This window comes from Taudactylus pleione, unplaced genomic scaffold, assembly GCF_031769625.1.
Source record: "Taudactylus pleione unplaced genomic scaffold, aTauple2 ptg000611l, whole genome shotgun sequence".
Classification (NCBI taxonomy): domain Eukaryota; kingdom Metazoa; phylum Chordata; class Amphibia; order Anura; family Myobatrachidae; genus Taudactylus; species Taudactylus pleione.
Window position 1 is genome coordinate 3,878,870 of NW_028285013.1, and position 17,335 is coordinate 3,896,204.

General features: G+C 46.9%; 1 protein-coding gene across 3 annotated transcripts in view; it reads left to right on the forward strand.

Moving 5' to 3' along the window:
- The window catches only part of ST3GAL5 (ST3 beta-galactoside alpha-2,3-sialyltransferase 5), a 123,567-nt gene that overhangs the window by 102,172 nt on the left and 4,060 nt on the right, over positions 1 to 17,335 (forward strand). For all 3 annotated transcript variants that reach the window (XM_088454284.1, XM_088454285.1, XM_088454286.1), the window contains 2 exons: positions 5,417 to 5,760; positions 13,382 to 13,568. In XM_088454284.1, the coding sequence (XP_088310410.1) occupies positions 5,417 to 5,760; positions 13,382 to 13,568 (531 nt within the window). The remainder of the gene's footprint in view (positions 1 to 5,416; positions 5,761 to 13,381; positions 13,569 to 17,335) is intronic.

Genomic DNA, 17,335 nt, shown 5'->3' on the forward strand with positions numbered 1-17,335 from the left:
GAGTTATTTCATAGATTGGCTTACTTACAGCAATGTGTAAAACTATCCCATATATCTAAAGGGATGTAGTCAAAAGCTCGACAATGACAATGTTGAAACTCACATCACAATGCTGACTGTTAAGATGTTGTCATTGTCAGAATGTCGACATAAACTGCGGGAGGGTTAGGGTTAGGCACTAGGGGGGAATTAGGATGCTTGTGCAGGAGGGTGGAGGTTAGGGGTAGGGGAGAAATACTCACTGGAACGCTGCAGCATCACAGGTCTGACCCCGGAAGTGACGGTCACATGACCGCTGGGACCTGGGAGACGACGCTACTACTGCTGTCAGGAACATGTAAGTCACCGCTGGGCCACCAGTGACGATATGTCGACTTTCTAACATGTCGACAATTCATCATTGTCTACACAATGAATGTTGACATGATCAACACCGACATTATGACCATGTCGATTGTTCTCAAGTCGACACAAACATTATTTAACTATAACCATATTTCTGATCTTGGGCAGAAGGCTTTGGTTATCTGTAGCTCTCCAGCTGCCGAAGAACTACAAGTTCCAGCATGCCCCGGCTAGATAGAGGCTTGCAATCCCACAACAGATGTTGGCTGCGACATCTCTGATCTGCATCCTTCCCTGCTCTGAACGCTGGCGTAAATGATAGAGATACGGACTAATCATTAGTGACAGGAAGCTGTGCCCTGTTCACATAGGCCACTGACCTACATACTGTACATAACGCCTCAGCGCAGAGATAGAGACCGGAAGGCATTTATACCTGTCTAAGAATGTTCTATTTACCACCCCGCCTTTCTCATTGTTGAAAGCCAAACTAAACCACCCAGCAGCCTAGTTTGCACCTCAGGGAGCAGTGTGAAATAGTGATCTAATTAATCTCAGTTGATGTAAGAGTAGGTTTCCTATTAAGTCACCGTGCAGCAGAGGTGTCACTGTGTCATTATCACTGAGCTGTTTCAATATTCCCTGTAGGTAACTTGTATAAGCATTGTCCAAATAAGTAAAAACCCACCCTGACTTTATATTTGGGTTGCAGTGTGCACAAACTACCCCCCATAGCCTTATCGTACCCCTGATGGTTGAGTGACATAAGTGGTTGCTCCTAGATAAGCTGCTCTGCAGTAAGGGTATTAAACAACGAAGCAGCAATTTTGACCAGTTGTAGGAAAAGATGTTCTAAACAATATACACATGACTCTGCCTGACATATAACAGAGGGCGGGAGCCTGTAACTCTTCATGACGCCACATTGTGTACATGTCTCAAAGCATGTGTATTGTTACTATGTGTAGGAGGCTGCTACTGTGTAGGAAGCCCCCCCCCCCCCCCTCCTGTAGCAGAGCAGGCTAAGTTTGAGTAACAGTTGGGCAGACTTTCTCTTCGGAAGTACTCATTGTGGAAAGGTTGATAAATACACTGGGACGGAGCCGGTGATGTCACAGCAACTAATGTCTCGGGGCCTGATACAGTACGGATTGCGATCGCAGCTGGGAATTCGCATGGAACGCAGCTGCTAAAATATGCTCATGCATGCCAAAGCTCAGCCGGCATAAAGACACCCACTGCTGCCTTCTCACACCCGTCCACTTCCGCTTTCCTGCACAAACATCGGTACCATCGACCACTCCCACAGCATTTACACCAAGCCTGAAGCTGCATGTCTCCTCTCACGCAGAGGGTTCTCAAGCAGCGTATGCAATCGCAGTGGCTAATTTATGCGCGCCCAAGCAACGGCGTTGAAACGGACAGGCACGTCTGTGTTTTTCCGACCACTCCCCCATCACCACCCCCAATTGCTAACAGCCTGTCGCTCACTCTGCGATGGATTCCTCTGTGCGCCTGTGATCGCAGTGCATGTGCAGTTCGTCTTATGCGCAATGGCAAACAATCGCTCGATCTACATACGTAGTTACACTTGTGATCAGTACTGGATCAGGCCCTGGGCTTGTATGACCTGTATCAGATCCCATTAGGACCATGCCCTAGTGATTTTGAAGGCCTTTCAGGTTTCCGCTGTCTGTAATGGAGCGGATGAGGTAATAGTTTACTTTTTAGCAGAGCTGCAGTGGTATTTCAGGGTAGCATTATAATATATATATATATATATACATATATATATATATATATATATATACATACATACATACATACATACATACATACATACATACATACATCTCAAAAAAATAAAGGGAAGACTAAAATAACACATCCTAGATCTGAATGAATGAAATATTCTTATTAAATACTTTGTTCTTTACATAGTTGAATGTGCTGACAACAAAATCACACACAAATTATCATTGGAAATCAAATTTATTAACCCATGGAGGTCTGGTTTTGGAGCCACACAAGATTAAAGTGAAAAAACACACTACAGGCTGCTCCAACTTTGATGTAATGTCCTTAAAACAAGTCAAACTGAGGCTCAGTAGTGTGTGTGGCCTCCACGTGCCTGTATGACCTCCTTACAACGCCTGGGCATGCTCCTGATGAAGTGGCGGATGGACTCCTGAGGGATCTCCTCCCAGACCTGGACTAAAGCATCTGCCAACTCCTGGACAGTCTGTGGTGCAACGTGGCATTGGTGGATGGAGCGAGACATGACGTCCCAGATGTGCTCATTTGGATTCAGGTCTGGGGAACGGGTGGGCCAGTCCATAGCATCAATGCCTTCGTCTTGCAGGAACTGCTCACACACTCGAGCCACATGAGGTCTAGCATTGTCTTGCATTAGGAGGAACCCAGGGCCAACCGCACCAGCATATGGTCTCACAAGGGGTCTGAGGATCTCATCTCGGTACCTAATGGCAGTCAGGCTACCTCTAGCGAGCACATGGAGGGCTGTGCAGCCCCCCAAAGAAATGCCACCCCACACCATTACTGACCCACTGCCAAACCGGTCATGCTGGAGGATGTTGCAGGCAGCAGAACGTTCTCCTTGACGTCTCCAGATTCTGTCACATCTGTCACATGTCTTCAGTGTGAACCTGCTTTCATCTGTGAAGAGCACAGGGCGCCAGTGGCGAATTTGCCAATCTTGGTGTTCTCTGGCAAATGCCAAACGTCCTGCACAGTGTTGAGCTGTAAGCACAACCCCCACCTGTGGACGTCGGGCCCTCATACCACCCTCATGGAGTCTGTTTCTGACTGTTTGAGCAGACACATGCACATTTGTGGCCTGCTGGAGGTCATTTTGCAGGGCTCTGGCAGTGCTCCTCCTGTTCCTCCTTGCACAAAGGCGGAGGTAGCGGTCCTGCTGCTGGGTTGTTGCCCTCCTACGGCCTCCTCCACGTCTCCTGATGTACTGACCTGTCTCTTGGTAGCACCTCCATGCTCTGGACACTACGCTGACAGACACAGCAAACCTTCTTGCCACAGCTCCCATTGATGTGCCATCCTGGATGAGTTGCACTACCTGAGCCACTTGTGTGGGTTGTAGACTCCGTCTCATGCTACCACTAGAGTGAAAGCACCGCCAGCATTCAAAAGTGACCAAAACATCAGCCAAAAAGCATAGGAACTGAGAAGTGGTCTGTGGTCACCACCTGCAGAACCACTCCTTTATTGGGGGTGTCTTGCTAATTGGCTATAATTTCCACCTGTTGTCTATTCCATTTGCACAACAGCATGTGAAATAGATTGTCAATCAATGTTGCTTCCTAAGTGGACAGTTTGATTTCACAGAAGTGTGAATGACTTGGAGTTACATTGTGTTGTTTAAGTGTTCCCTGTATTTTTTTGAGCTGTGTGTGTGTGTGTGTATATATATATATACATAAATTACAGAGAGAGATTGATTATGTTTAATGAACTTCGTTATAATGTGCTATACATATAATGTATATGGGATGGACACAGGATGCCGCCAGTCAGAATCCCGATGCTGGCATCCCGCCAGAGTTAGATTATTGACACTTGATAGAGCCAAAAGCACTCCAGGGCTTGCGGCAGCGAGACCCTACCGCAGGGTCTCGTCGCAAGCCCGATGGTCGCGATGGTATTTTTCAAATAGGGACGTAAGATGCGCATCTGAAAAAGGGGTGTGGCCTCATTGGGAAGGGCCATGGCAAATCTGATTGGTCCCGTATGATGACGTGGTAACATTCTCGTTGTACCACTGTTATCCAGGTGTCACTGCCAAATACAGTGTGAATCCATTGGCTGCAGTGATGATACACAATAATGATGCCGTATAACTCACCAGCTGTAGATGTAGGAGAGCGCTGGTGATGCTGCACATGCAGCAGGATTTGTCCATCGGAACAGCCGTACACATGCCTGGAGCTGGCAGTGTAGATCACTAATTGAAGAAATACAAAAAGCGCTGCTTGTAGTGTATATCAAACTTGCCGACTCGCACGCATTGGCCGGGTGGCTCCCAAAAATCAGGTGGTGCTCCCAGCTCCCCGCAGGAGTGGGCAAGTCTCCGAGGCATAAAAGAGAATATGACTGAAGGTGCATGTTAGAGGTGGACAGATGGATGGGGAGCCGGCCAAGGAGAAGATGGGGTGGCCAAAAGATGCTGGGGATAAAAGAAGAGGATGCTACAACGGAGAACGATTATAAACAGAAAATTGACAGCGGTGCCCTGTGTCTGTGGTACATGTCGCACCACCCTAGTTACAGCCCTGACATTAATTATTAGGTGAACAGTATCCTGATACAAAGCATTAGAAACAGTGTCTGCTAAATGACAGCTAGTGTGTAATAAATGACACTGTCTATGACCACGAAATGGTCATGTCCATTGTATATTGCATCATATATGGCTTCCAATAAACAAACCTTTGGCCATGTTCTCTCTGTAGAACATAACTTATACACCATTCTGTAGTAATCAGCTCTGCCTCTGCTTAAACTTCAGCAATCCTGGACAGATCTTTAATAGGCATACATAGAATGATATAGGGCTTATTTTGTGCAGTAAGCACCACGCGTTTCTCCATGGGTAGAACATTTAATGAATGTATCTTGCATATCTCTCTTCATAAATGCCCTCCCCACATGGTGCTGGTAATGGGTCTTGGAGCTCCGTACTATCAGCATAAACATTTACATGTGTACCTATCTGCTACCTAGAATAAGCATTACTAGATTATTCAAGTAAACTGATTTTGAGTGAATGCTGTATAGTCAGCTAAAGGAACACTTGCTAAAATCCACTTTTCTTCCAGGACTGGCAAACAGATAAAAAATAATATATCAAGAATCTATCAGAATATGCCCATAATCAGATTTCTGATTTGTATACGATTTAAACAATTTTATTTTGTAACTTAAAATATTTACCATTTTAAACCTCCTTTATTGGTAAAATGTTCATGCACTTACATACTTGCATGAATGCGCTCTGAATGTCTGTGTCCTAATAAAGTTGTGTTTGTTTCATCAGAGAGCCCACGCGTTTGGCAAGAAAGTTGTTGAAGCGCAGTGCAGACGAGAATTTGCAAGGACCGAAATGACCCGATTGTTCCGAAATAAGTACAACATGGACCTGTCCAGCTTTGTTAAGAAATCAAAAGACCTCAATGAATCATTGTACCAGTACGGTCCTCCATTTGGATTTCGCCAGTACCTCAAAGAACTTAATGACATTGTGGAAATGATGTCTGAAGACGACCTTCCTGAGGAACCAAGATCCAAGGAGTGCAAGCGCTGCATTGTCCTAGGGAGCGGTGGAATACTTCACGGCCTGGAACTAGGACACGTGATTGACCAGTTTGATGTTACAATCAGGTACATTTAAACAGGACAAACGTTTCTACCGCACCTAGGCTGTTTATTGGACCTGTTAGAAGCCGACTGATTTGTGTGCATAATTTCAACTTCAGGATCCATAGGGTATCCGCAGAATACCTTGGGGTATAGGCGATGGCGGCAGACATAGGGCACCTCAGAGTTAAAGTTTTCAGTCTCCCAGGATGCACTGGACACCCTCTCCTATACCCCGCCCCCGAGCCAGGGCATCTCAGTTTCGTAGGTGCCTGGCTCGGAGTCGGATCACCTTTTCAGAGGGGGGGCTCCTGAACAGCCCCTGAAGTTCCTTTTGACAAGGCAGCTTTGCTGTGCTGCTATGAGCGGACAGCGGGGACAAGCTAATTAGAGGTTCCTGCTGCCGCTCCGTTACCCCGCCAGGCCAGGATGCCGGTACTGATCTGGCGGACACCAGGGGTCTCAGCTAGCGGGGACCCCGGGACATCCAGACTGTGGCCGGACTCAAGGGGACTCAGGTAAGCGGCAGGCACCCGCGGTGGGTACCCATCGATTCACAGTCTTATTTTGTCCCAAGGCAGGGGCTCCCTAGGGACAGACTGCGCGTGGAGCCAGGTACTGATCCTGCGCATCCACTAGACCACCAGGGACAGCGGGCTGCAGCAGTGTAGAAATGCTCCAGTGTCCCAGCGGTTAATTGCATGCCAGAGGAGCGCGCCTTCCCTGTCTCACAGCCGGTGCCTCCCCCGCTGCACAGTGCCTTTCCACAGCGGTCTGGTGGTCTGTGTCAGTGCTCCTCCCCCGGGTCCGCCTCCTCTAAGCTCCTCGGCGGCCATTTTAAGAGAAGTGGGTAACGCTGCTGGAGTTTGATACAGGTGGCATCGCGGTCCGGGTACCCTGCATACCTCTCCTCCGATAAGGTCAGCGTATGCAGCACTGTTTCCTACCAGGCTCTGTGTCTGTGTAGTTGATCATAGTGCTTGTAGTGCAGGTGATTTATTTCTGCATTGTATGTGACTATATGCTAGCGCTGTCTGACTGTACTTTCACTTCTGACTGTCAGCCATTTTTCTATCCCTGTTCTTCCTCTGCTAAAGCCCTTGCTGTGCGGTGTTGCAGGGTGTTCATTACCTCACAGTAAAAGTATTTCTCTGTGTGGGGAGTCACATACACTCCGTTTACACTCATCATGTCTGGGAGTGAACGAGAATATCCTCTTCAGCTAAAATGTATCACATGCAATGTACAGTTAGCGGAGGGAGATGGGAACGCTGAGGGATTATGTAGGGTATGTTATACTTTATCACGCCCATTATCTGTCACTGCATCGGTGCAGGAACCGCCCTGGGCTTGTTTTGCTAAGGCACTTACAACCCTTGTGGGCCAGTTGGCGATGCCCACTGCGTTTCCCCAGTTGAGGTTATCGCAGCAGGCGGTAGTCTCATCACCCATGCAGGGGTTCCCCAGGTAGTTGATGGTACCTCAGTGTCTCCCGCTTTCGTCCCCCCAGGTCTCGCAGGAGCCTGTATGGATGAATTAATTGTCCAACATGGTACAGCACCTGACGGACGATTTATAGGTTGAGTCACCATTGCGGCCTTCTAAGCGGCCTTTATTGTCTCAGACGATAAGCGGCCTTTATTGCTGCCTTCTAAGCGCCCTTTATTATCTCAGTATGATGATGATGACATGACGTCTGATGACTGAGATTATTGACTTCTCAGACCAAAAGTCTATATACCTGGCCTTATACGGGCAGTCCTAGCGGCTTTGGTTATTGAGGATGAGGATCCCCCCGTGGCTAAATCCAAATACACCTTCTTTAAGGATATTAAGGGAGATGCCACTGTATTTCCTCTATCTGGTCAGTTAGTGGATCATTTAGAGGCGGCGTGGAAAAATCTGGGTAAGCAGTTCAAGCCTCAAAGACGCTTGGCCTTTACATACCCCTTTGCGGGTAATTATTTTTCCAAATGGGAAACCCCTCCACAGATGGATTCTCATGTCACATGCCTAGTGAGGAGTGCAGCATTGCCCATGCCCTCCATGTCCTCCTCGAATGATGTTACGAATTGCAAGGTGGAAATATGCCTAAAATCCATTTATTCTCTTGCTGGGGGCTTCCAGACCAGCTATGACCGTGTGCTGGGTGGCCAGAGCCATGGAGCACTGGGCAGATAACTTGGAGGCGTCTCTGGATACTGACTCTTCAACTGAGCAGGTGGGGTTAGTAGGCAATCTCAGATACTCAACCACGTACATTAATGAGGCAGCCTTAGATATAGGTCTCCTCACTTCCAGAATCTCCTCGGCAGCAGTAGCGGCTCGCCGATCCCTGTGGTTGCGCTCTTGGAAAGCGGATGCAGATTCCAAAAAGGGATTGGAATGCTTGCCTTTTAATGGACAGGTGCTGTTTGGCCCTGATCTGGACAAAATTGTGGCCACGCTGGCAGCAGCTAAGTCTGCGTGTCTGCCATCGGCTGCAGTCCCAATAGGGTTTGGTACTTCCTCCTTTCGGCCCTATTGGGCCCAGGGTAAGTCCAAAATAGTCCTTTCCAAGACAGTCAGGGCCAAGAAATCTGCCAAGCCAAAGGCTTGGAGTGCAAGACGTCCTACTCCCAAGTCGGACGATAAGCCTTCAGCCTGACGAGACGAGCCTCCCTTTGGGGGACCCCAGAGTGCCAGGCCGACTTTGTTATCTGACTACCACGGACACTTGGGTATGAGAAGTGGTCTCTCGGGGGTACGCCTTCTCCTTCCGGCGAAGGCCTCCCAGACGGTTTTTCACCACAGGCCTTCAGTCAGATCGGGACAAGGCCCTGGAACTCCAGAAAGTATTGCACTCTATGCTCCAGGCTGTAGTTATAGTGCCTGTTCCGTTACCCCAGAGTGAACGGGATATTACTTCAATCTCTTTCTGGTACAGAAACCCAATGGGTCTTACCGGCCCATCAACCTCAAGTCCCTCATTAACTCCTTGAGGGTTCCTCTGTTCAGGATGGAGACCCTGCGTTCCATTATATTGGCAAATGAGCCTGGGGATTTTATGATGTTATTGGACATTCAGGACGCCTACCTGCATGTCCGTATTATCTTAGCACACCAGCAATTCCTCAGGTTTGCAGTGGTCAATCAACATTTCCAGTTCCAGGCACTGCCCTTTGGTCTGGCCACAGCACCTCAAGTATTTACCAAAGTCATGGCAGTCATGGCGGCCCACGTGCAGATGCAGGGGGTCTGCTTGTTACCCTAACTGGACGACCTTCTGTTGTTAGCAGGGTCTCCAGAGACCCTCCAGTGCCATCTGCAACTGACAATATCTGTGTTGCAGAATCACGGCTGGCTGATAAACTGGAAAAAGTCCTCACTGGTTCCCTCACAGAGGATGCTCCATCTCGGAGCCCTGTTGGACTCCCGACAACAGAGGATCTTTGTGACGCAGGAAAAGATCTCTGCGTTACAGGCAAAGGTACGCAGTTGTCTTTAGAGTCGCCGAGTGTCTGTTCACTCAGCGATGAGGTTACTTGGCTCCATGGTATCGATGTTAGACATGGTGGAATATGCCCAGTTTCACTCCAGACCTCTGCAGAAATTGATCCTCTCCAGATGGAATGGGTTGCCCCATCGGATGAAGACACAGACAATGGTGCTTTCTCTGGAGGTACGTCTGTCTTTGGCCTGGTGGCTACAGACAGCTCACCTGAACAGGGGGTGCCCCTTTTGGGTTGCGAACTGGGCCCTTCTGACCTTCCAATAAACATCTTGGAACTTCGGGCAGTATTCAGAGCTCTTCAGCAGGCAAGACATGTTCTCCGCGGAAAACCATGCAGGTACAGTCGGACAACACCACCACGGTGGCTTACATAAACCGCCAAGGAGGAACCCGAAGTCAGGCGGCACTGACAGAGGTGTCCCGCATTCTGGCTTGGGCAGAGAGCAATATCCCTGCCATCTCTGTAGTGTTCATACGAGGAGTCCTCAACTGGGAAGCAGACTTTATCAGCCGTCAAGACGTGCATCCAGGGGAATGGTCTCTTCACCAGGAGGTGTTTCAACTCCTGCTGAACAAATGGGGCCTTCCAGAGATAGACCTCATGGCCTTCCGACACAACAACAAGCTGCCTGTGTACGGGTCAAGAACAAGAGACACAGAGGCTCTTCTGGTAGACGCTCTGTCGGTCCGGTGGACCTTCCTGTTTGCGTACCTCTTCCCTCCGTTCTCCCTTCTTCCTCAAGTGATTCGCAATTTCAAGCAAGAAGGAGGCATGGTCCTGTTGATAGCTCCAGCGTGGCCCAGACGTCACTGGTACTCGGATCTTCGGAGTCTCTCCATAGACACTCCGATGCTATTGCCTCGATGTCCGGACCTATTGTCTCGATGTCCTTGCCATTACCTGGACTTGGGTCTTCTGTCTTTGACGGCGTGGCTGTTGAGACAGCCCTCTTAAGGTCCAGGGGTTTTTCCAGCTCTGTAGTTAACACCATGCTCAGAGCCCGGAAGCCTGCTTCTGCAAGAATTTACCACAGTGTGGCATACTTTCTTTGAATGGTGTCGCCCTAGAGGCTATGATCCTCAGGTGTTTAGAATATCCAGGGTTTGGCTTTCCTACAGGCGGGCTTAGATCACTGTCTTCGCCTTGCTTCCCTGAAGGTGCAAGTTTCTGCCCTGTCAGTGCGGTTTCAGCGTAGGATTGCTACTCTTTCTGATGTCCGCACCTTTATGCAAGGTGTACTTCGCATTCAGCCTCCCTTTGTTCCACCAGTGGCTCCTTGGGATTTGTTGGTGGTCCTGAGGGCTCTCCAAGGACCACCATTTGAACCACTGGGCTCAGTGGATCTAAAATGGCTTACAGCTAAGACTGTGTTTCTTCTGGCCATTGCTTCGGGCCAGAAGGGTGTCAGATTTGGGGGCTCTCTCATGTCGCCCTCCCTTTCTGATTTTTCATAGGGATTTGGCGGTGCTTCGCACTTGCCCTGGTTTCCTACCTAAGGTTGTATCTAGTTTCCACATTGAGGAAATTATAGTACCGGCCTTTAATACTCCAGACCTTTCGGCTGGTGAGGCCTTCTTGGATGTGGTACGCGCTCTAAAGATTTATGTTGACCGTACCAATTTATTTCGGAAGTTGGACTCCTTGTTTGTCCTCTATGGTTTCCGTAAAAAGGGTTGGCCTGCCACTAAGCAAACTTTGGCAGGATTGATTCATATGGCAATTTCTGAGGCTTACATTCATGAGGGCCTTTCTGTACCATCCTCTGTTAAAGCTCATTCTACTCTGTCTGTGGGACCTTCGTGGGCAGCTCGCCGTGGTGCCTCTGCTGTAGAAAATATGCGATATGGTAAGAACACCCTTGTTATCTCTATTTCTACGAAGTCCATAGGGTTCCACAGGACTCCCGCCCTGTCGAACCTGTACTGCAGATGGGCTTTGATCTGGTCACCGGCTCTTCCGTCTCCTTCTGGTGAGAAGGTGATTCTTGTGTGTTCCAGACTTTCTTCTCTCTTTCTTCTCTTCCTCCGGCTTGTTACGTAACTGAGATGCCTTGGCTCAGGGGCGGGATATAGGAGAGGGACCCCAGTGCATCCTGGGAGGCTGAAAACTTTTAACTCTGAGGTGCCCAATGTCTGCTGCCATCGCCTATACCCCAAGATATCCTGTGGAACTCTATGGACTTCATAGAAATAGAGATAACAAGGGTAAGTTCTTACCATATCCATACCTCCCAACAGAACCCTCTCCAGGAGGGACACAATGCTCTGGTCCTGGACTTCCCTGTAATTTATGATTGGTGGAGGCTTCAGAGGTGGGGCTGCAGTACAGTCCAAAATTCAAATAGGGGAGTCGCACCAACTGCCAGTGAATCCCAGCCAGTGATGTTTGGCAGCGTTTGAAATGACAGTTGGTGCGGCTCCCCTATCTGAATTTTGGACTGCACTGAAGCCCCGCCTCTTACCAGGGAAGTCAAGACCAGCGCATTGTGTCCCTCCTGGAGCGGGTGATGTTGGGAGGTATGCCATATCTCATATTTTCTGCTGAAGTTATGAGGTCTTACTATGGCTTCAACTTTAACATTGCCCCTTTTTTGTGTTGTGTGCACCAAAGTAAATATGGAATTGTATTTCGTTCCACCCTTTTAGATAAAGACGTTTTAGTAGAAGACAATGAGGTTGTTGATATACAGCAGGCAGCCTTGTATGCAATTTCTAACATTTGCATTGTTGGTGTATTGCTTAGCATTCCTCACAGCGCTGAGGTCTTGTGTTTGATTCCCACCAAAGTTCCAGCTGTCTGGAGTTTGTATGTTCTCCCAAAAACATACTGGTAGGTCAATTAGATTCTGACCGTAAAATTAACCTGTGTGTGTCCGTGTGATAGAGAATATACATTGTAAGCTCCACTGGCCCAGGGACTGATGTGATTGGTCCTAATATTCTCTGTTAACCACTGAGTAATATGGGTGTGGTATGCAGTCAATATTCAGAATGTCGTCACAAGAATGTCGACATGGACATTAGGCCGACAACCAATATGTTCAAAATTGGTTAAACTCATCATCATAATCATAATGTTGACATTTAATATGTTGACACCAGAATGTCGACATTCTGCTTATTGTAGCATAACCCCTAAACCTAACCCCAAAAATTGTGAACATGTCAACATTTTTAAATGTCCACATGTTGGTAGTCGACCTAAAGTCAGTGTTGACATTCTGGCTGTTGATATTCAGAACCTGTAAACATTCTGACTGCCAACCTTCTGAATGTCGACCATCAGACCAAACCCTGCATAATGTGTGTGTGCTATAAATATATATATATATATATATATATATATATAACTGGTAATAAATAAAGAGAATGTTGTAAGGCACCTCTGATCTCCATTATATTGTATTATCCCTGATACAAATCACCCACGTAGGATTCTCAAATAAAGCAATATACAGGATAAATATTGCACCTAAATACACGCATGCTATCATCTAACCTGCATGTGCGTGTTGCAAACTTGTGTCTATAGTTATGCAACTCTGTTTGTCCTTGTTTCGTTTTTTCCATTACACATATATATTCTGTAAAGGTCCCACAGTACAACTAAGGGGGACACAAGTGAGTGTAAAAGCTAAGATTCGGAGAGCAGGCCGTTTATAGGTTCTAGGACAGTGGTGGTCCAAATTCTGTCCTCAGGGATCCCTAGCAGGTCGTGTTATTCAGACCACCTATGGATCTTTTAAAATGAGTCACTAATAGTGCATCAGTTGTGAAATCTAGAAAACATGCACTGTTAGGGGTCCCTGAGGGCCGAGTTTCCCAACCATTGCTCTAGAATCTGCAATTTTCCCATACTGAGCAATCATTTCTGCAAACAGGGCAGAGAAAACTTGCATACATATCATGCAATATCATCCGTTTAGTCCTTTATATAAATTGCACATGCATGTTTGTTTTGCAATTCTTGCACCAGTAACTGTACAAAAAGAAGTGGCTTAAACATTTTAAGAGTAACATAACAAATAGCGGTTACTCTATAGTTGCATTCATTTGGAGACCGTTTTATCCACTGCACTGGATGTATTGTGTGTCTAACATGTACCTGAATATGACCGCTCAGATAAGACTATATATGTGTGTGACTTGTAGGCTGAACAGCGCCCCAGTGCACGGATACGAGCGGGATGTTGGGAAAAAGACGACCATCAGAATGACGTATCCTGAAGGGGCCCCAGTCTCCAGACAGGAGTATATGAGTGACAGCCTGTTTGTCACTGTCCTTTACAAGCATATGGATTTCCTGTGGCTGCAGGCGATGATGAAGAATGAGACGCTGGTGAGTGTGACACGGTGTCTCCAGATTACCTGTAGTCACTAAAGGTAATAATGCGAAGTAGCAGCAAAGTCTATATTTATGTGCCCATTTCAGCGCATGGTGTCTACCCGTGCCCGCGGCCATCCCACAGAGGTTTTAGTTTGATTTGGGGGAATGGGATTGAAATGCCGGCGGCTGTTTAGCCACTGGTTCAAATTCCGACAGCAGCTGCCCGAAGGGAGAAAATCCTGACAGCGGCACGTACGTAACCTAACCCTCCCCTCTCCCCCCCCAATAACCCTAAAACTCCTGAAAGCGGCACGTAAGTAACCTAACCCTCCCCTCTCCCACCCCTCTAACCCTAACCCTGCCATCGGGATTGTGACTGGCGGCAGCCGGGTCACATACCTACATACCGTTTTGGGGGCTGTTAAACATCAGTGGGATGGCCGTGGGTTACATCCCTTTGAGTTTGTTTTGGGGGTTGTTAAAGGAATGTCCAATCTAGTAAAGGTATTAAAGTGTTACTTCAAAATAAATTGCAGTACTGATTTCTGTCACTTACAGACCATTCTTTGTAGTTTATAGAATTCCCTGGTTATCGCCTAGAATACTGCTAGTTAAAGATACATGTATGTGTTTGTTAAATCCTGAGTCATTGCGGAGGTCATTTTTTCTTGTTTCATTATTGTACATTTTAGTATTGTAATTATGTTGTTGTATGTGCATGTAATTACCCAGCTCCACTTAAACTGTGCCATATGGCCTCAGCATTAGCTACAGCAAGGTTGTTCAGGATCGCCTTGCCCCGCTCTTGTTAGTTGCCTGTAACGTATTAACTGAGCAAAATCAATTTTACCGCCAAATGTTGGAAGCCTACATTTCGGTGATCCCCAAGGAAGGTAAAGACACCGTGTCCCAGCTACTGCCCTATATCCCTTTACATCAATCTAATACTTTGTCAAGTTACTGGCTACTAGCCGGATAGTATTACTGCCTCACCTCATACATGGTGACCAGGTGGGCTTTGTCCTGGGACGAGAAGCCTGCAGTAACACCACCTAGGTCATCTCAATTATGCACCATTCTGTTGTTCGACTGATGCCAAGAAGGCTTTTGACAGAGTGGTTTGGGATTTTATGGCGAGTGTGCTGGGACACCAGGGACTGGGCCCTAATTGCTGTAACCAAATTCTCTTCCTATATCTGCATGGGTTAATGGCTCCCTCTGTCTCTTTTGATCTCCAGAATGGCAACAGACAGGATTGGCCCCATCTTCCCATTAATTTATGTTCTCTGCATGGAAGCCCTGGCACGATTAATTCAGCTAAATTGGAGATGGAGACGAGGAATTTAGGCTGACCCATTTTGCAGATGATCTTTTGGCCAATCCAGTATCCTCCCTCCCGAACTTGATGGAAGAATTCAAACTTTTTAGGGCACTCTCCAATTTTAAATAAACTAGGAATAATCAGTAGCCCAGAACCTTGCGATGGAAACTTCGGCTGTAGAAGGCCTTTCCCTTTATCTGGTATCCCACCCGTTTCAAAGACTAAGGGGATTTTTCTTACCAGGGATATGACTTCTTTATTTCAGACCCCGTGCATCTAAGCATACTATCTCAAATATATCTGCTCCTCCTTGACCACCCAAATACTTAACCACTGGGTTTTAACCGCGTTTGGGAACGTGAACTTGGCCGTGGGCCGGGAGCTGACGAATGGGATAAAATCTTTTTAATTTGGCACATGATTGTTTACCAAGCACTTGTGTTGTGGAGAGACAGTACAAATTGCTGTCACGTTGGTACCCATTGTCCAGATGTCCTGAACAAAATGCACATATAGGTGTCTCTCACTTGCTGGAGATGTTTGTCATCTGTTGGCTCTACGCTTCATATTTGGTGGTATTGCCCCAAACTCATCCTTTACTTTCATGCTGTGAACAAGCTACTTGCTGAGATTCATGGTGAGACAGTGCCCTCTGACCCCACTTTCTGGCTTTTCCATCTGTCCACGCTACCTATTGCAAGCAATAAATGGTCCCATATGAAACATTAAAACAATACTGTCAAAGCAGTTATTCCGAATCGTTATCAATCTTCTCTCCTCCAACTATCTTAGACTAGCTCATCAAGATTGACTTTTATATGGCCGGAGACTATCTGTTCCTCTTCATGTCAGATGACTTTGTGACCTTTCGGGACAGTAGTTTAGATGGCTTGCCTTTAAGGCATCTTACAAGTCCACTTTCATGTCTTTCCCCGAGCCCACTCCCACTTCTCCTATTCCTAACATTCCTTAAGAGATCCTGCTCCTTGGCATATAATTTCTGGTACCAGGACTGCGACTTTAATGGCTATACAACCTTTAGTATCTCCTAGTTTTGATGACTCTATCATATACTCTTCCAGGATTGGACATCCACCACCCTTTCCCCCCTCCCATCCTAAATGCCCTGCCTGTTCCCCTCCTTTCCATCCACTTTTCTCTGTATTTTTGTTCTTTCTTCCCTGTATTAATAGCCGTTTTTCCTTTTCTTATGGTTACTGTTTTACTCACATACTCTACTTCACCTAGACCTAATTAAAGCCCTTGTCTTGGGCTTATTATCCCTCCTGGCATTTATTGATTTTTGTTCCCTCTGCTTTGCCTTTTACTGTGTCGTGCTGGTGTAATTGTCTTCACGATTATGATTGTTCTTCTTTATGTATGGAAACCAATAAAATCAATTTGCACTAAACTGTGCCAAGAGAGTACAGGAGTCCTCATATGACAGCTTACGGTCACCCCAGAGGAAGATTTCCAATGGCTATACAGGTTCTTGCCCAATTGGTATTGGCTCCCTAAATGTGCAGTGTTCATTAGGACATCCATTGTGGGCTAGCCCTTTATTCTGCAACAGCTCTATGCAATCCGGTATAGCCAGCTCTCCTCCTCATTATAAAAGAGGAAGCTGCTTTTGCAAGTTTCCACGTTTGTAAATGAACCTTGGTGAATATGAAAATCAAAAGGAAAATGTGATCACTTCATCATTGTGTCAGACACTAATAGCCTGCTCTCCTCCATTTACCTGTGGTACAACTCCTAGACCCATGTCAGTCTTTGCTTTGTAAACTGTTGTTGGCTGGTTGTCCTATGGATTGGAAAAGCGTAAAAGTTGTTTTCGCTATTCCAGCTTCTGAATCTCGTAGGAATCACGGCCATAGAGAAGGCTCCATACTTACACTGCAATACCACCTAATTGGCAGAACATTTGCTACTTCACTTTTACGCCATTCACTACTGAAAAAATGGCTCCTGGGGGGGGGGGGGATTGAAATGTGCGGCCGCACCATTCAAAAGCCGCAGGCTCCATGACTTTCCTATTTACTGTACATTCATTGACTGGACAGGGGAAATTGCTGATGGCTCTAGATTGAACCATCTTCTCTGAGGTTAGCAAGGCTTTAAGGCGCTATCTGCGTCATTACCTTACCCTCCCATGACCACCTTGCTGGCAGGCAATAGCCCACGCGGTATTAACCACCATCTTGGGAGTCCAAGAGGCCTCTCTGTAATTCAGAATATCATCTCTGTAATTCGGAATATCATGGACATTCAGGGAGAGTAAGTAACTGCATGTTGCTGTTTGCCCGTACATATAGCTGCCCTATTCAGTGGAAATAGACAATAATCTTGTAAAGTTACCATTTAAAGAAAAGAATACACAGAGCAGCCCAGTAGCACCTATGTGACTTAGTCATGTGTTGTACTACAAGGAGCAATGGTCTCCTAAAGCTGTTTCATG